The sequence below is a fragment of the Chiloscyllium plagiosum genome, chromosome 7, assembly GCF_004010195.1.
Source record: "Chiloscyllium plagiosum isolate BGI_BamShark_2017 chromosome 7, ASM401019v2, whole genome shotgun sequence".
Classification (NCBI taxonomy): domain Eukaryota; kingdom Metazoa; phylum Chordata; class Chondrichthyes; order Orectolobiformes; family Hemiscylliidae; genus Chiloscyllium; species Chiloscyllium plagiosum.
The window spans coordinates 7,931,247-7,951,843 of record NC_057716.1 but is presented as its reverse complement, the minus strand read 5'-3'; the positions used below and the strand labels follow the sequence as shown (position 1 = coordinate 7,951,843).

The 20,597-nt window shown below is 40.4% G+C and overlaps 1 protein-coding gene across 1 annotated transcript in view; it reads left to right on the top strand.

Moving 5' to 3' along the window:
• Nucleotides 1–17,118, top strand: part of ftcdnl1 (formiminotransferase cyclodeaminase N-terminal like 1) — a 19,505-nt gene extending 2,387 nt beyond the window's left edge. The window contains exons 2-6 of the mRNA XM_043694539.1: nt 5,004–5,126; nt 5,230–5,325; nt 8,560–8,715; nt 9,417–9,608; nt 13,700–17,118. Of these exons, the coding sequence (XP_043550474.1) occupies nt 5,012–5,126; nt 5,230–5,325; nt 8,560–8,715; nt 9,417–9,608; nt 13,700–14,139 (999 nt within the window). The 5' untranslated portion in view covers nt 5,004–5,011 and the 3' untranslated portion in view covers nt 14,140–17,118. The remainder of the gene's footprint in view (nt 1–5,003; nt 5,127–5,229; nt 5,326–8,559; nt 8,716–9,416; nt 9,609–13,699) is intronic.
• Nucleotides 17,119–20,597: the final 3,479 nt, after the last annotated feature.

Below are 20,597 nucleotides of genomic sequence, written 5' to 3'. Positions count from 1 at the left end.
CTGAGCTCTCTCTGTAGGTCTTTCCTGGCTACCTTGTAACCCTCATGCGCCCTAACTGAGCCTTCACATCTCATCCTAACATAAACCTGCTTCTTCCTCTTGACCAGAGATTCCACTTCCTTTGTAAACCACGGCTCCCGTGTTCTTTAAGGCTGAGTTCCATTGCAACAGAATTGGAAAATACTTGGAATGTCATCAGTTTTAAGCAAATGAAAGGAAACAAAGTGGGAGATTAACAAAAGGGAAGGTCTGTGATTGGGCAGGCAACAGGAGAGAAAGAATGACAACACAGTGGTGCAAAACCCATGTGCTGCTGCGTCAAGTAAACACAGAGAAGTGTCCAGAGGAAGTGTGAATATCAGAATGATGAGCAACTGCTATCTAAAAACACACACAGGAGAAAAATGCAAAGATAGAAAGACTGAAACATATAAAGAAAGGGCAACAGAGGATATGATATGAAATTTATCAACTCAATGTTGAATCCTGAACTCTAAAGTACTCAACCAAAAGATGATGTGCAGTGTCTTGTATTTATGTTGAGTTTTGTTGGAACAATATTGTGGACTGAGGACAGAGAGGCCTGTCCTCTAATAAACACAAAAACGATCACCCAGGTAAACACAGAGTGCAGTTATAAATGCTGTGGCGTCAGCTCACAACTGTACCTGTACGGCTCCCCCTGTGGCTGAAGAACAGGATGAGATAACTTGCTCATTATGTTCGACAGGCGATGGTCACCCTCATTGTAAAGATGCCATATGAGTCCACCTCCACAGGCTGCTCCACTGGTGTCAATGTCACAGGAATTACAGTGTAGATGTTTTTGAAGTCAGAGGGATCACAATATTGATTGTTGATTACATGGAATTGCCCCTCCCTCTCCTTATCGTCTGTAACTGCCTTATCCCTTTCCTGGTACCCATAAACATCTGGGAAAACCACCCATTAGGGTGCAACAGGCCACCACTGCATGTATGTTTGTGGCATTAACAAGTCAATGCTGCAGAGAATGGCATTCTTTCTGAATATATTAGCATGCTGGTCCTTCCTATACTCAGTGTGTGTGCTACATATGGCTGTCCTTGAAATTGGCAATGCTATCAATTGGCTCAATGGGTTCATGAGAAAGTCTGAGAAATTACATTTCATGTGATGAGTGGACAATTTTATTCTGCTTACATGATACCGCAGGCTTCATGGAACTCTGAGGAATTTAACTCTCATCAGGAATCCCTACCCGGTGTGATTATAAATTTGTTTTCTGTGAATCTGTTATCTTTCAGAGATAGAAGGATGCCAGTCATTACATTGGACTGCTTGTGACTCTGAGGCTGTATTGTGTCCCCTAGCTGAGCATGGCTGTGTTTGTCCTCCATCCTCCAATGGGGTGCAGTTGCCTTGATATCCCTGACCTCCTGCTTACTCATCAGTGCACTTTACACCTGAGGAATCTGTTCTAAACTGGATTGTGGACCTACTGAGTAAGGGTAGAAGATGCACTTGATCACTGTGATACTGTAGGCTTTGGTGCTTTGACATTGGATAGTGTTACTCCAGTTTTTCAGGCTCTAAACCCACAACTGGGGAGACACATAAAGGGAGACATGAAAACCCACAATTCCAGATTCTTTGGCAAAGTTGAGTCCGAACATTACAGTTGGTGTGTTAGCTTGGTTTTAACTGTGGAGAAATGTGCTTTGAACCTGGATATTTTGAGGTCATTTTATATTGTCTTTGATGAATTCTCTCCACCATCCACTCCTTTGTGCAGTTGTCCTCTGAAATCAACAGCCAACTCCTCCATTTGTGTAAACATAGCAAGCTAGTGCCCTCTACCACCTGACCTTTCCCTCTCATATTGTGTGCTCTTTTCTCTGCAAGGTCAACTGAGTTAAGACAAGGATGCTTTCCTTCACCACCTCAGTGGAGAGTCACATGAGATGTTTAGAATGCTGCTGAGTCTGAGAGTTTAGTTTAGGGTTCAGCATCTGAACACAATGATCTTCAATGTTCAGGATTGCTATATGCCCTCAGGCTGTATGTGTATTGCATACTAGTTACTTTAGAACTAGACATGTTGTGGCACTGCAATTCACTTTTGCAGACCTAAGAGCATTATTGAAGTGTTTGTGGAACTTAACTCAGGACCTTCTAACAATGCTGAGGCTACTCACATCATGGACCACCTCCTGCCAGGTTTCTTCTATTTGGCTGGGTGATTATCTGCAGCCATTACATGGGAAAAGGACATGTAGTTCTCTCTGCTGCAACACCCTCTAGGGAAGCATCTAAAATATGGTCAACCCAAGCACAGATCCTTAATGTCTTGCTGCCTGCTGCTGTGTTCTCACCTCCATCTATTGTGGTGAAGTGGTCTGTACTGTGATGGCTGCTGTTTCCCCTTTAAATCAAACTCCCTTCTTGCAAGTCATGCTTACTGCCTGCACCTACTGCCAGGAATTGAATGGTGATCTCAACGTCAGGGCATTTAAACTTCTGCTCTTCCAAGATCGGGCCACATGTCCATTTCCAAGAAGGTGCAGGACCAGGATTCGGAATATCTGACAATATTGGGATGCTGGCCTCAGGACAAAAATCCAGCCCAGGGAACCAATGAGACACTATCTTTTGGAGCTTGAAGTGGCAGTAGCAGTGATGTGAGAAGTTAGCAGTAGTATTCAGGTGGCAAGCTCTCACCTCCAAATAATACTGTGATAAACATTAAAAAACCAGCAGTTCTTCCTCTCTACAAATTTCAATGTCATTTTAGTCAAAATTCAACCTTCACACTGCGGGCCTTGCTCTAACCATGGGCAATAGCTTGGGAGATTGATACTCATATCAATTGAATTTAGGTTCCATCTCAAACCTTAGTTCCAAATGAACATTGTTATGATCCCAGATGTGATCACCAGCTTTGTGTTATAATCTGGCTAGAGCAAACTTGCTCAGAGAGTAAAGCCACAAGGTATGAGGGTTTCAAACAATCACCAGGACTTTTCTATGCAAGTTAATACAATAGTACAATCTACAACATGTGTACAGATTATTTCTAAACCCTGAACTAACATAGTAGACAAGTGTAATATACTATGATCGAATACTACATAATGCGTAAATAGCCGATGCAATCAAGAAAGGTTTCATCAGTTTGTTTCCACAGCTCTCTCCGAATATTATTGCTGCAGAGGTTCGTCAAATCCCATTAGACTTCACAAGGAATTGTAACTCTGTACTTTTGCTGATCTGACCTTGAAACCCCCATTCAAGGAGTGTTTATCATACCTGCTTCAGTCACAGCACTTGTTCTAGTTGATTACTGTCCTGTCTGGGTCAATACTCCCCTTGGTTCTGAAAACTTCACTCCAAGACCTATTTACCAGCACTATTCCAGCTTTACACTCATAGCTAGCTTCACCAAGTTAGATGTGTCCCTCCGTTTTCCTTGAGATCTAATCTTGCTCAGTTGTATGTCATAAATTCGACATTTGGATGGGTATATGAATAGGAAGGGTTTGGAGGGATATGGGCCGGGTGCTGGCAGGTGGGACTAGATTGGGTCGGCATGGATGGGTTGGACAGAAGGGTCTGTTTCCATGCTGTACATCTCTATGACTCTATGACTCTTAAGGTTTTTCAACCCCCTCATTCTCAGTTGTATTGGCCTCTTACTGGCACCCAACTTCAAGTGAACCACCACAACTCTGACTGCAACACCTAGCTGCCTAATCATTCCTGGAACGTGGCCTGAGGTCTGATGGTACAGAGATATCCAAATGCCCTTCAGAATTAACCCCCTGAGTCTTATACAGAACCTACATATCCTGTTGCATTCCTTGCAGGGCAGCTAAAATCAATACAGAGTCTAACATGGAAGATACTGTTTGTCTCCTTTACAACCTGCTGACCTTCAGTCCTTGTCTGTAATGTTTTGAAGTGCTCTTCCATGACACACATTCACACTATTATCGCTAATGACCTATTGAAAACCTTGCATTAAGCCCTTCCCCTGTTGTTGGCAGAATTAAATGTAGTGTAGCAAATTTTGGAATGGAGTGTGGTCTGAAAGTTACAGTTCTTCAAAATGCTGGCTTCCGCAGCGCAATTTAACACACAGGAAATGCATTTCATCACAACATGGCAGCATTTCCTTTCATTGCACTACTACAACATTAGCTTGCGTGGAGGCAAGACAACAGACAATAAAGTGACTGTTCAATGACTTTCTAATCCATTTTCAAGTACCAGTTTACATTTTTCCAAAGGTTGTAGTTAAGCCCCTGCTAATCAAGGTGAAATGTTTGTGTGCTCATAAAACATAATAATCCTATATGTTAAGTAGGAAATCTAATGATTTAATTTATAGCTTTGACATTTATCATTGTTTCTTGAATATGTATAAATAGAGTAGTGCAGTCATTAAATGTTATTTCTGTAAATGTACAATAGAGCTGCCTTTTACAATACTGCAGTATTAAAGCTTATCTTGTGGCACCCTCACCTTTTCTGTTTTCTTCAAAAATGTGGGCTTGTAACTACTTGGTTGCAATTTTGGCAGATTTAGCAACTACAAGCAGCAGTGATTATATCTTTCAGTTCTGATGAAAGTTCATTGACCTGAAATAACTCTGGATTCCTTTCCGTGGAAGCTGCCTCATCTGCTGAGTGTTACAGCATTGTTTTCATTTATATCCCTAGTGTTTGTGACTGTCAACTTTCATGGAGTAAGATTACACCCAGTTACACTGTCATTGCTTATTTTATTAGTGCCTGTATAGCTAGGTTTCAACTACACATTGTTTAAAATAAACCTGGCAACCTGGCACCTGGTAGGTGCTTCTGTGTTAGTCTGAACTTGATGAATGTTCAATGTTGTTGTAGAGCATTAGTTGAAGGGGGTTGCCAGTCAGTCACTCTCTCTCAATAGGATAATTAAAAACACCAAAAAGGAAACTCTATTAATAATGGATTAAAAAAATGAGACTTATGTCCTTGTTCAGGCTAAAATATGGCATCCTCAAGGCTGGGTCTCCGTTTGGCTGTCTGTTTGTTGAACATTTCTGAAGCTAGGCAGCAAGACATTGTGGAAAGGATTGCTAAAGCTGCCCTCTGTAATAAGGCAGGTATGTGTTCATTTATTATGTTTTCATTTTTTTTTGCTAAAGCTATGAGAAAAAGTATAACTACCTGAAATACTGGTGTGACGTTTGTGTTCTTTGATTGCAGGTCAGGAGCAAACACAAACATCTGTGCTGAACATATTTTCAGATTATGACTATAACAGATCTGTTTTAACTCTTGCTGCCCCTGTTGAAACATTAGGTAAGATTACACTACAAATGTGTTTGCTCTTAAAAGTGCAATTTCTATCAATCCAAAAGCATTTGAAACATTTCTTGCTCCACAGGCCAGTATGTTTTGCATACCCAGAGCCCAAGTTCAAACTTCAGGCTTGACTGATACTCAGTTCCCATTCCGTAATGGTTACTGTGTTTTGTATTTACATGATAGGCCATTGAGTGGAATGTTAGTTGCTTGTGAGATAATTTATTGTGTTGGTGGGATGCAGAAAATAAAGACTTGGCAGGTCCAGTTGCCTCGCATAGCAAGTGCTAATGTTGCCTCACATGGCGTGATGAATGTAGATATTAGAGAACACTTACATTCCCACATTTTTGTGGGACAATTTCAGACAAGTATTGAGGGAAGGTAAAGGTGGGTCAGCAAAGATTCATTGACAAACTCATCTCAGACACCACTCAATATTAAAGTAACCATGTTTAGCTAGTTCCAGAGATAGATAGTACAGGCGATAGAATAGTATTGGATTATTGCTGCTTCACTTGTAATGAAAATTTATTGACAAACTTTTATACTGTTAATAAATGACGTATCTATAACATAACAACTTAGAAGTAAGTAAGAGAAAATGACCCCTGAATTAAATCCAGGCTTATTCTACCACATCCCACCACTGGCTAGCAGGATTCCCCAATTGAAAACTTGTTGGGTTGGAGGGAAGTTTGTAAATGCTAATGTTCCCAGGTAGCTGCTGACCTTCTAGGCAGTGAAGATAATAGGTTAGGAAAATGCTGTCACAGAAGGCATGGTGAGTTGCTGCAGCACACTTTGCAGATGGTATGCAATGCAGAAATAGTGCACAGTGGTGGAAGGAGTGAATGCTTAAGATGGTAGATGTGTTGCCAATCAAGTTAGCAGCTTTGTCCTAGGTGGTGTCCAGTTTGACTGTTGTTGGCGTTGCACTCATCCAAGTAAGTGAGTGATATCACATTTCTAACGTGTGCCTTATAGACAATGGAAAGCTTTCAGAAGTGAGAGAGAGAGATCCATTCAGAGCAGAATTTGCAGCTTTTGATATTCTCGTGACAGAATATCGCGTTGAACAGATGTTCCCCCATGTGGGACTGTCTCAAACAGGAGGTCATAGATATAAAGTGTAGGTTCAAACCTGAGATGAGGAGATACCTCTTCTCTCAGAGAGTTATGAATCTGTGGAACCTACTGTTCCAGAATTGAGTAGACGCTGAATCAATCAAAAGATTCGAGGAAGAAATAAATATGTTTCTGATGAAAAATGGGTTAAAGGGCTACAGGGAGCAGTTAGGAAAATGGAGTTGAGACTAGGATAAGGTCAGTCATGATCATGTTAAGTCACAGGGCAGACTCGAAGAGCTGAATTGCCTACCACCATTCCTAATTCCTATGTACCTATATTTATATAACTAGTGTTTCTGTTGGGCTTCTGTTCAGCAGTGAACTGCAGCATGTTGATGGTGGAAGATTCAATGATGGTAATATAACTGAATATCAAGGGAGGTAGTTAGACTCCCTCTTTGGTGATAGTTATTTCCTTACATTTGGTGTGTGCAAATATTATTTAATCTTAGTTGTAGTGCACTATTGGGAACAGATCACTTACTTATCACCTTGCTGAGGGAAAGGTATTTGAGGTAGGCTGAGGTGCTAGGAAATGTATTACATCAAACTAATGAAAGTTAAAAAAGATACAAAACACGACATGATAGAATTGATAATAGCCACAGGTTCCTGCAATTGCATTGCTAATCGTTGATTATGGGAAAATAAGCAGCATTATGCTATTTTCTGTTATAAGAATAATTTCACTTGCGACAAAGAAAATTAGATTGCTTAATTTACAGACAAGATCTTTTGTTCGTTGTTTCCCCAGCCTCAGCCAATGTGTGACAGCTAATGAACTTTATGTACATCATCAAAGTCACATTATAAGAGCCCATGGAGTTGGGATGTAGTATATCGAAATGAAAAGAGAATTGACCAACTAATGGAAGACAGCTGGGATAAAGGAAGCATTTTCAGGATGACAACCTGTAATTACTGGATTGCCACAGGGATCAATACTGGGGGTCACAAATATTTCTGTTATATTAATGACTCGGATGACAGAAATGAATGTACTATCGCAAAACTTGCAGTGGTCACAAAAATAGGTAGGAGGACAAGTAGTGAGGATGATATGAAAATTCTACAGAGGATTACAAATGGGCTAAATACTTGGCAGATGGAAATTAATGTGGGAAAATGTGAGGTTTTGCACTCTGGCAGGAAGATTAGAAGAGCTGAATATTATTTAAATTGGAATGATTTGAATGATTTGAATTGGAATGTGCAGCACATGGGAATTTGGGGTTCAGATCTAGTCAGATTGCACCTGGAATGGCTGTGAACAGCTTTAGTCCCCTTTTTGAAGGAAAAATGACTGGCGTTGGAGACAGCCCAGAGAAGGTTCACTCAATTGATTCTAGGCATGGAGGGATTTCCTTCTGACAGGCTGAGTAGTTGTGCTTGTGCTCATTGGAGTTTATAATAACTAGAGGAGTCCTTATTGAAACATACTGATTCCTAGAGGGCTTGACAAGGATAGGTATGGAGAGATTGTTTTCCCCTGTCGGAGATTCTAGGACCAGAAGACGTTATCTCAGAGAAAGAGGACAGAGATGAAGATTTTATTTTCTCTGGAAGACTAGTCACTCTGTGGAATGCTTTACCATAGAAAGCTGTTGAGGCTGGATCATTAAGGATAACCAAGGCTAAGATAGTCAGATTTTTAATCAACAAGGGAATCAAGATTAATGGAGAAAAGACAGGAGAGTGGCGTTTTGAGGATCATCATGTCAGCTGTGATCTCATTGAATGGTCGAACAGACTCGGCTCGAAGGGCCTACATCTACTCCCGTGTCCTAATATGTGCCACCCTGATTATTTTGCCAAGTTAATACTGACATGGAACTGGCAAAGGGAGGGGAAGTTGCACACAAATTCACAGACATGGTTGTGAAGCTGTGGAAATCTCTTTTATTTCCACAGTTATTCTATATTTGAAAGAAAATGCACTTTCAAAGAAAAATAACACAATATATTCTATGATGTAATACACTCCATTAGATATTTATCTACTGAGTAGGTTTATATTAATATTTCATTCACTAAGCTCATTCAGTATACTTTTTTGTAATGTTGTATAGCAACAGGTCTAGTGAATTTTTCTTTTTTTAGGTGATTCTGTTGTGACAGCCTGCACTGAAGCATATAATTTGATTGATATGGAACACCATGATGGCATTCATCCTTGTCTTGGGAGCGTGGATCTTGTTCCTATTTACCCTCTATCAGAGTCGGTTAGTCTGGAAGAATGTGGCAAAGTGGCTTGTGGTAGGTTTACTGCAGAATTCATTTCATTTCAGTTGTGCTTGAACAAAAACAAATTGTGTTTATACCGTACCTTTAGCGTAAATTGGCCCAAAGCACTTCACAGCAACATTATTAAAGCAAAATTTAACACTGAGCTATCTAAGAAGACACTAGACCAAAAGCTTAGTCAAATATCTAGGTTTTAAGGAGTTCTTAAAGGATGAAAGAGCGGCATTGAGGTTCAGGGAAGGAATTCAGGCTTATGGCCTTCGCTGCTATAGGCATTGTCATTAATGGTGTGGTGATTAAAATTAGGGAAGCCCAAAAGTCCAGAATTAGGTGAGGAAAGTGCTATTGTTATGATCCTCATAGAGACCATCAAATGTTAAGATATTTAAATTTCAAGTGAATGACAAGAAGGAATTGTACAACTCGATTTCAAATATTATGAAACAAAATCAGAAAGTACTGGAGAAACTGACAGAGTCACCGAACATCAAACATTAACTCTGCTTTCTTTCCACAAATGTTGTCAGGCCTGATTTTGTGTTTTTATTTCAGATCTCCTGCATCTCCAGTTCTTTGTTTTATTCAAATTTTATACATATTATGAACACCTGAAAGCAACATTGGCTAAATATTACTTAGTAGGTAACAAGTACTTCGAACATTCGGACCTGTAAATTGAGGATTCCTTAACCCTTTGTACCTCCTCCTTCCAGACATTGCAGAGACATTATCCCATGATGTACCAGGTTGCAGTATCTTTCATTTTGGATATGCAGATCAACCTCTCAAACGAAATCTCGTCCAACGTAGGAAAGAGGTGAACTGGTATAAGAGGAGTAATTTGAATGTGAATGAAATAAAGCCAGATGTTGGCGCGGTGATTTCTCCTAGATATGGTTTGACAGGTTAGTGTTGTGTAATATACCCTAAAACTATATAATGGAAATTAATGCCTGAACCTGACTATAGGTTGTGTTGGAATATCTAGGCTCTCAAATGCATTGTCACTTTGTTCATTTCTGTCAATTCACTTTTGTGTTATTCCTGAACATGCTCACCTTAATTAATTTTAATCATGTTATGAAACTGTTCCAGAGCAGGTGGGATTTGGACCCTGATGTTTTGGTTCAGATGTGGCGACAGTACTATTGTACCACAAGACCCTTTAAATTCTTACTATTATTTTATTCAACCTGTTTGGAGACGTTACGACAAATTTCTGGGAAAAGTGCGACTTGAACTTTCTGACATCAAGGTGCGAACACTACCACTACACCTCTTGAACTCCCATATTTATTGTAATTGGAGTCAGTTGTTTCAGCACAACTGTTCCTACAATCCAGGATTTCACTTTAAATCTTCACAAGCCAATTCATGTTGCAATTTTTAGCAACTGATCTCAAAATCCAGCCCATGGATTTATAGAGATTAAATCAATCAAAGTTTAATTTTTATTTTAAGAATGAGGGATTACCTCCAGTAATTTTAAATTGGTATTCATTTTATTTTGAAGAGAAAATGAGGTCTGCAGATGCTGGAGATCAGAGATGGAAATGTGTTGCTGGAGAAGCGCAGCAGGTCAGGCAGCATCTAGGGAACAGGAGAATCGACGTTTTGGGCATTAGCCCTTCTTCAGGAATCTTCATGCCCGAAACGTCGATTCTCCTGTTCCCTAGATGCTGCCTGACCTGCTGCGCTTCTCCAGCAACACATTTCCATCATTCATTTTATTTTCTCATGTAAAGTAGATGATCAATAGTACTGAATATTTATGTACTTCAACTGACAGCCCAGTCTACCAGCTCATCTGTAGAAAGAGAGGATAGACTAAATGTTTGACAAATGCTGGATTTGACCTCAGTGACCTATTTAGAGTCCAATAGTCCAAGGAATACTGTATTTTCCAATCTGTCCAGTTTCCAATCAGTGCACATTGTATATTTTGGTTAATAAGATCACACAGAACATTCATTTCTTTTGAGAAACTCAATGGGGCATTTTTAGAGAACGTGCAGTTTTGATGCATTTCACAAAGTTGAAAGGACCTCCTGATGCAGTGCTTCTGATACCTACCTTGGAGGTTTCTATGTTCAAAGGTGCTCCAGTGCAAGGTGGGTTTGCAGTTTTACCGCCAGCTTCTATTAGCATCTAAGCATGGAACCATTGGGGCTTTATATGTCATATTGGATCATGGACAGTTGCCAGTCTATTGAGAAGCTTTTTCAAAAGAGTCCCTGAATCAATCTGATGAAGTGTCATAGCAGACTTAAAACATTAACCCTGTTGCTCTCTCCACAGATGCTGCCAGACCTGCTTAGTTCCCCACCTTTTTTAAATCTCTCCACTCTGCAGGCACCCTGCTTCTATTCCTGATGAAAGGCTTTTGTCCGAAATGTTGATTTCCCTGCTCCCCGGATGCTGCCTGACCTGCAGTGCTTTTTCAGCATCACTCTAATCTAGACTCTGGTTTCCAGCATCTGCAGTCCTTGTTTTTACCTGCTTAGTTCCCCCACCAATTTCTGTATTTGTTTCTGATTTCTAATATTCTCAGTATTTTTCCCTTATTTGAGTCGTAAAAAATAAATTTGGATTATTTAGTTGCAATAAAAAACATGTTTGGTCATTGTGCTAATTACCCCATTCCAAAGGACAAAAGAAAACTTTAAAATTTTATCAACTTTAGCCCATATTATCACTCAAGATTTAACTTCCTTACCTGAAATAAACTGAAAAGCCCTGATTTGGACAATTGAATTAGGCTTTACACAATCTCAATGTCATGTTTGACCCTGAAAAAAACTTCCAGCTCCATTTCTGCTCCTTCACCAAGACTTCCTACTTCCCTATCAGTTACACCATGCCTATTCCTGCCTCAGAACATCTGTTATTGAAAACTTCATGTGCATACCTATTTTAATGCCAGACTATTTCAATGTTGTCCTAATTGGCCTCCCATTTTCTGTATTCCATAACCTTCAGATCATCCAAACCCAATTGTACATGTCTTAACCAAAACCTATTCACCCACTACCCGTGCTTGGTGACCTATGTTGGTTTGGTAACACCATAGTTTTTAAATGCTTCTCCTTGTTTTCAAATCCCTGTGTGACATGCCCTTCCCCATCTGTGTGTCCTCTTCTCACCCTCTCGCTGTCTGAGATTTCTGCACTCCAGCAGTTTAGGCCTTGACTATCCTCCATTTTAGTAGCTCCATCATTGGCAGCCATGCCTTCAGTAAACTCTGGAATTCTCTGCCAAAACCTTTCCACCTCTCCAGCTATCTTTTCTCTTTTATGATGCACCTTAGACTCTACAACCAATTGTTAAGGAAGTAATAATGGCACACTTGGCAAGTTAAAATACAATCCGTCAGAGTCAGCATGGCTTTATGATGGGTAAATCATGTTTGACAAATTTTCTAGAGTTGTTTGACAATATAATAAGCAATGTGGATAATGGAAATCTGGTAGATATAGTGTATTTGGACTTCCAGAAGGTATTTGATAAGGTGCCTGCGCAAATGATTAATACACAAAGTAAGATCACATGGGGTACGGGTCATTTATTAGCTTGCATGGAGGATTGGCTAACCAACAGGAAGTAGAGAGAGGGGATAAATGGGTCATTTTCTGGTTGGCAAGTTGTAAATTTTGGGGTTCAATAGGGATCAGTCCTCAAACTTTAACTATTTACAATCTATATTAATGACTTAGCTACGTGGATAGAGAGTGCTATGGCTAGATTTGCAAATGGCGTGACAGTAGATTGCAGTGAAGAAGTGAGAAATTTACAAATGGATATGTATGCATTAGGTGAATGGTCCAAAATTTGGCAGATGAAGTTTAATGTGGATAAATGTGAGGCTATCCATTTTGGCTGAAGGAATAGAAAGGCAACTTAATATCCCAATGGAGAGAAACTTCAGAGTGCTTCAGTGCAGAGGGTGTCCTCATGCGTGAATCACAGAAAGCTAGTATCCAAGTACAGCAGGAAGCAAGGAAGATAAATTAAATTTTAGCATTTATTGCAAAAGAAATGAAGTATAAATGTGGAGAGGTGTTTCTGCAACTGTTCAAGGTATTAATGAGACTGCATCCAGAATATTGCAAACAAGTTTGGTCCCCTCCTTGAAGAAGGATGCAGTTGCATTGGAGGCAGTTCAAAGGAGGTCCACTACATTGATTCCAGAGGTAAGGGGCTTATCTAATGGTGAGAGATTGAGCACTTTAGGGCTGTACTCTCTGAAGTTCAGAAGAATGAAAAGAGATCTAATTGAGATATATAAGTTGCTAAAGGGGATTGATAAAGTAGATATAAAAGGATGTTTCCTTGCATTGGGCAATCTAGAATATGCGATCATAGTTTTAGGATCAGGTGTAGCAGAGATGACGAGAAATAACTTCTCTCAAAGGGTTATGAATCTGTGGAATTCACTACCTCAAAGTGTGGTGGACGCAGGGATATTGATTGAATTTAAGGAGGAGATAAACAGATTTTTAATTAGTAATGAGTTGAAGGGTTATTGGAGAGCAGGCAGAAAAGTGGAGTTGAAAGTGAGATGAGATCAGCCATGAATGTATAAAATGGCAGATCAGGCTTCAATTGTATACTCCTGCTCCTAATCATATGTTCTTCAGTTATTAGAACCTACCTTGTTAATCAACCCTTTGTCCTACGACATACTTATGTTGCTTAAAGTCTGCTGATGTTACTGTAAAGCACTTTGTGACATTTTACTTGTGTGCTAAATAACTGCAAGTTATTGTCATTGACAACCAAACTATGGAAGCAGATTGTCCTTTCATTTTCACTTGAACACAACAGAACAGAAATGTAACTACTGTGACACCATCTTGTAGACTACTTCCATAGCCTTGACTTTAAATAGCCCATAAACCTGCTGGACAGGCGATTTCGTGAAAATAAAATCAAACTGATGACAGGTTTTGAAAGATGCCACTCATTTAGAAAGCCATTTTCTTTTCCCTTCTTTCAGGAATTGGTGCCAGCCCGTATGTCATGAACTGCAACGTGACTATAGACACGCAGGATCTGACCATTGGGCAGCAGATTGCCAGTGCGATCCGGGGAGCAAACGTTGGAGGCCTTTGTGGTGTTCAGGCTATGGCCTTTCCTCATGAGGGCACCGTGGAGATAGCCTGCAATGTTGAGAGCTTTACAGATGAACCGTCATCGTCTCTGACAGCAGAAAGAAAGGAATATATTTCTTATTTTATTCAAGGGAAAGAATACCTATACTTCTCTCCAAGATACTTAGAGAGGCAGATTAAAAAATTAGCTACCAGCCATGGAGTTATCACAGTTGGTACAGCACTGGTTGGATTCACACCTGAACGCTGCAAAAGCTTGGCAGAACAGGCTATCCAGGAAGGATGTGGAGAGTTCTGGAAGAAGCATAAGACCATTACTATGTAGGAAAGGCATAGGTAGGAAAAGCATTTATGTCATTAAGGAATCATGCTTAAAGTAACAGTGGGCTGGATTTTAGGCTCCTCTAAACCCTCTACATGCTTTTGCCAGGGTGGTCATGTAAAGTCAGGTGACTAGCCCACTGCCTTCCCACCCATCCCTCATCAATTTCTGAAAATACGGGGACGGAGCTGGTCTGGAAAAGGTGTCAGTCAACTCTTAGGCCCAATGAGTGCCTTCAGTATCAACTATTGCTCACCCTCGGCCTTTTTAATCCACTTCCACTGCCATAAAGCACCTGACAGTGCTAGGTGGAGGCAGCAGTGAAAAGCCATTTACAACTTGGTTGGAAAGGAGGGAAGGAAAGGGGTGCATTATCTGAGAGGTGCCCTTTTGAGCATCAGTGGCACAACCAAGAAAATGTTACCCTGCTTTGTTCCTCTTGGACCTGGTGTCCAAAATCCAAACCCCAGGCAGCCCCGCTGTCAGCTCCCAATCTCTCCCCTCTCTCGCTGGAAAACTGTAGTTTTTCGCTCAGGAGTTACTTATAGTCTCAGCGTTGCCCATTCCTCAATTCCACTGTCATTGATAGTGCGAGAGCTGCCGGACACTCTGATTGGCTGGAGCTCTTAGAAGTAAGATCCCCTCTCACTTAGGCCTTGTAGAGGATGCTAGAGCCTGTTGTGATGCAGAACGGCCTCATTTAAAGTCATTTGATTTGGAACCATATTTCATTCCAGGAGGTGAGCAGTACCTCCCCAGCTCCTATAAAATCCAGCCCTATATCTGTTACCATGTAAGCAGACTAAATACAGACTAATAACAGACTTCTATACATGGTCATGAATATTTTGTATCTCATAATCATCTTCCAAGAAACTAATCTGATGTCAATGAATAGAAAGAAATTCTTAGGCACATATGACAGTTAATTGGGCACGTCAAAGAAATTATTGGAAAAGAATTAAGTTCCTGTGAAACAGAAGGCAAACAACTGAATACACAGCTTCTGCCAATGCCCCTGTTAATGTAGATGATGAGATTGTATGAAGATGGTCCTGGATGACAGGTTTATTCATTGATTTACTTTTTTAGGGCATACTTCTGTTCCTTTCCTCACAGCCTTCACTCATATTCTGTTACAGATCTGCAGATATTGAAAGCTCCTGGTGTATCAAGCGAATGAGAATTCTGCATTTGTGATTTTGACCTTGTTGAATGCAGAAGGGTTATTTCCCATTGTGGGAGGGTCTGGGACCAAAGGACATAATCTCAGAATATGAGATGACCCATTTAAGACAGAAATGAGGAGACATTTCTTCTCGCTTAAGGTAGTGAATCTGTGGAGTTCTTTACTGCAGTGGGCTGTAGAGGTGGGATATTAAATATATTCAAGGCTGAGATAGATAGGTTTTTAATCAGTAAGGGAATTGAGAATTATGGACACAAACCAAGAAAGTGGAGTTGAGGATTATCAAGTCAGCCATGATCCCACTAAATGATGGGTCGAATGGCCTATTTGTACTCCCATGTCTTATGTTCTTATAGACAAAATGCACGGACAGATTCACTAACTATTTGAGGTTTTGCAGCCAAGATCAATCTTACCCAAGGGTGCTGTTTCCATCAGGAGAATAGAGATGGTGTTAGGAATGAGAACTGTGTCTGATAATTGGCCCTCCTTTTTTTGCAGGAGTCCTAAGGTCATTTATAGTTGACACACAGGATTCAAACCCAGGTTTGTGTGGATCATTCTGCGGAAAGTGCTTCCTTAATAGGAAAATTTGTTTTCCACGTTTTCAAGATAAGCTCATATCTGATGACACAATAAGAATTAGGAGCTCTGGAGATAGACATACTCTTGTTCCCAATGAGCATAAACTAGCATTATGTTATTTCTGTATGTTGAGGTACAGTGGTAACCTAAGAATTTTCAAGTAGATGGCCAGGTCCATTCTATAATCCCCCCATTGTTAAAACTTAAAGCCTTTCTTGAAAAGAGGAGCAGTACTATTATTCATCCAAATAGTTCACCTCGACGATGGCACAGGAAAAATGCCAATTGAAAGAGAGTCACCAAATGTTACTATATTCTGGGGACAAGGATGTCTGCTCTGTGCTGTTTAGCTGTAGGATGAAGCAGAAAGTGGCTGAGCTGTGATTTAGGAAGCCCAATTTAGCAGTTTGTGAAGCTGTGTACCAATCACAATCTGATTTGCTGAGCAGGCAAGCCAGAACTACCCGAGGCATACTCTTACAGCCTCTCACTTGCTTCTGGGAACAAGAATGGATACACAAACAACTTTGAACTGCTAATCATGGTTAGTATTCCCATCAATACGTAAGAACCCGTTTGACTTCATAGGACTATGGGCTGTTTAAGTATTGATATCTTTAATTTGTATCTCATACATATTATTGCATGACCTATTATGCTTATTATCTGGAGGAAGGGAGATGAATAAACTTCTCACTTTTTAAGTACATCACATGGCAGGGGAAGAGGGACGACACAAATGAATTACAGAATTTGAAGCAAGTGATGAGGAGAATGAAACCCATGTCATAAAATTGCGAGGAAAAAGTCAGATCATTCCTTCCCATTCCCCAGTGGCTGCACGTGTTTGTTGCAGACAAGATGATTTGATTTTTCATTTTGTTTCAGCCATGCATTAGTTGGATGATTAATTAACCAATAAATTCTTATCCAGCCAACCTGCTTCATGGTGTAATGATGCACTGCTCACGTTTCATAATTTTCAATGTGAATATGGCAAGTACGTGTGCAAAGGGTGGGGAAAACAGAAGAACAATTTAAGTATTTGCAAGAATATTGCAAAATGCATCTCGCTATTTGCATAATTCATCACTGCTTTGCCTCCTGGTTGAATAAGTGATGTTCATAATCTGTAGTGCTGTCCAACAGGATTACTTAGAGTTTGAAAAACAATACATGAATGTGCAAGTAAAGTCAATTGTAAATAAAATGGCAGTAATTTCACACTCAGAGTTTCAGTTCAGAAGGCAACCTTGCCCCGTCATCTTGATGAAAGCATTAACTTTATTTTGGAGGGTTTTTTTTAATGAGTTTCTGAAGATCAGAAGCCAGTAACACCAAGTGTTTGCTTTAAGAGATTCTGAAGCAAGACTAATCTCCCAGTGATTTCACTGGGGATTGTCTAATTGGCTAATCCACTTACTTGCATAAAACATCTCCAGTCTCCAGATTACACCATTCAGGAGCGATACTGAAAAATAATTCTTTCACTTTTTGCCCTTGGGAAAGTAGATGATTTGATTTTGTAAATATTATCTTTTCAGGAGCCATACTGAGTTCACTCGCATCATAAATAATTGCCCATAATGTATAATCTGATTGTTAATTCAGCAAAAATAATTAGGAACCATCATTGTGCATTTGGATTAAGATTAATACTCAATCTAATTAATTTTCTTTTACCAGTTTTCTCCTCCCTCTTCTAAAGAGGGCTGACTCACATTGTAGTATGCCTGAGGGGTGCCAGGAATCTTTTGATACCTCATACCAATTTAAAGAGCATCAGCAGACCTTACAGTTCTCAAAGGTGTCACAACCAAACCTGATTCAGAGCTTGCATGACATCAACCCGCTTCCGACAGGATCACTGTTAATTGGCAGGAGGAACCTAACCTATGGTTACTGATCTTAGGGTTCGACTTGGGATCAACAGATGTTTGCGTGGAATAAGAATTGAACGTGGGATTTTCCACAACTTGTACTCACCCACTCCACCAACTAACTAGGCTATCAGGGCTGTTAGTGAATTTAGGAAGATTGTGGAGATTTGTGAGATCCAACCGACATTTAATCTCTCCTTGGTGCAGTTTGTTGAGAAACAATCTGTATAAGGCAACTTAATTTGGCATCATTTGGAGATGCCGGTGTTGGACTGGGGTGTGCAAAGTTAAAAATCAGACAACACCAGGTTATAGTCCAACACGTTTAATTGGAAGCACTAGCTTTTGGAGCGACGCTCCTTCACAACCCCTGATGAAGGAGCGACGCTCCGAAAGCTAGTGCTTCCAATTAAACCTGTTGGACTATAACCTGGTGTTGTGTGATTTTTAAATTTGGCATCATTAGCGTTATTTAATCATTCCAATTAAAATAGCTAAAATGCCACTGTACAATTCATTTAAATTTACTTAATCCTTCTGCTGAATAAATTGTAATTTTCCAAAAATACCTAAGTTAACTAGAGTAGTGGTTCAACTGGGGAGGCAATGGCATAGTGGTATTATCACTTGACTGTTAATTCAGAGACCAAGGCAATATGCTGGGACCCATGGCAGAGTACATAAGAAAGCATATACAATGTGCCTTAATGAACACCATCCAGTGGCTCTAACCTCCATAACTGTGAAGTGTTTCAAGAGGCTGGACATGGCCCACATCAACTCTAGCCTCCCAGCCTGCCTCAATCCCCTACAATTTGCTTCCTGACATAACAGGTTCATAGTGGACACCATTTCCCTAGCCCTGCACTCATGCCTGAACATCTGTGCAACAAAGAGACTTAGGTCAGACTCCTGCTCATTGATTACAGCTCTGCTTCAGCACCATTATTCCCTCCAGACTAATCTTAAAACTCTGAGACCTTGGTCTCAGGTGTGCCCTCTGCAACTGGATCTTCAGCTTCCTGACCCACACACCGTAATCAGTGAAGATAGGTAACTGCATCTCCTCCACGATAGCAGTTAACATTGGAGCCCTCCCCTAACCACCTCCCAGGGATGCGTCCTCGGCTCCCTACTGTACTGCCTGTACACTCAACGACTGTGTTGCCAAATTCCAAATGAACACCATCTACAAGTTTGCTGATGACACCACCGTGGTAGGATGGATAGCTAACAACAAGACGTTAGAATAAAGAAGGGAGATGGGGGGCTTGGTGACATGGTGCAGTGAGAACAACCTCTTTCTCAACATCAGCAAAACTGAAGAACTGATCATTGACTTCAGAAAAAAAGGAGAACATTCCCCCATCTACATCAAAAGAGCTGACATTGAGTGGGTCAAGAGCATCAAGTTCCTTGGAGTGACGCAGTCTGATAACCAGTCCTGTACATGCAACAGCCAAGAAGGCACAATAATGCCTCTTATTCCTCAGGTGGCTCAGGAAATTCAGCATGTCCATAAGGACCTCACCAACCTTCACAGGTACACCATAAAAAGCATACTGTCGGGGTGCATAATGCCCTGCCCAAGATTGTAAGAAACTACAGAAGGTTGTGTCCAACAACCAGGCCATCATAGAAGCCAACCTCCTATCCATAGACTCCATTTACACTTCTCATTGCTGTGGTCAGGTTGCCAACATCAAAGACCCCTCCCACCCCAGTAATGCTCTTCCACAACCACTTCCGTCAGGCAGAAGATACAGAAGCTTGAATATACGCACCAACAGATTCATGAACAGCTTCTTCCTGGCCATTATTAAACTGGTGAATGGACTGTCTAACCTCAAATAATGTTGAGCTTGCCTTATTCGTGTCCTGTGTGGTGTAACTTTTATGCTTTACTCTGTCCAAGTTTTTTATTCACCCTAAGACCTGTTCATCCCTGCTTATTACAATTTGCCTGTACTGCTCACAAACAAAGCTTTTCACTGTACTAAGGTCCACCTAACAATAAATCAAATCAAATGGTGGAATATGAATTCAATAAAAAGCTGGAATAAAGGGTCTAATGATGCCCATTGCTAATTGTCAGGAAATACCCATCTAGTTCACAAATGTGGGATAGGTAATAAATGCTAGCATAGCCAGCAATGCCCTCATTCCCTAAGTAAATTTTAAAATATCATTTTATATGATCTCTATTAACTTGTGCATTAACTTGTTAGTGATAGCCCTGTTCAAAATTGACTGATGCAGTGCATTTATGGAATAGGAAGCCACAGCGTTTTGTTTTCTTATTCATTCACAGAATGAGGGCATCTCTGGCTGGCCCATCTTTAATTGCCCAGAGGGCAGTTAAGAGTCAACCACATTGCTGCAAGTCTGGAGCCACTTGTAGTCCACACTAGGTAAGGATGGCAGTTTCCTTCCCTCAAGGGCATTAGTGAACCAGATGGGATTTTCTGACAATCAACAATGGTTTCATGGACATCATTAGACTCCTATTTCTGGATTTTTATTACATTCAAATTCCACCATGTCATGGCAGGATTCAAACCCAGATTCCCAGAACATTGTCTGGGTCGCGGGATTAATAGTCTAGTGATATTAATCAGCCGTCACCTCTCTCAACATGCATGTTTTGTGCCAGGAAACTTTGTATTTCAGTGAAGGGTGTGACAATCCTGTTGACTTGCATATGCTTTTTGCATTCTGGTGTTTGCGAAACAATCCAGATTAACAACTGAATAACAATAGCAATGACTTTGGGATTCCTGTGATAGTTTACTAACATGATCAATAAC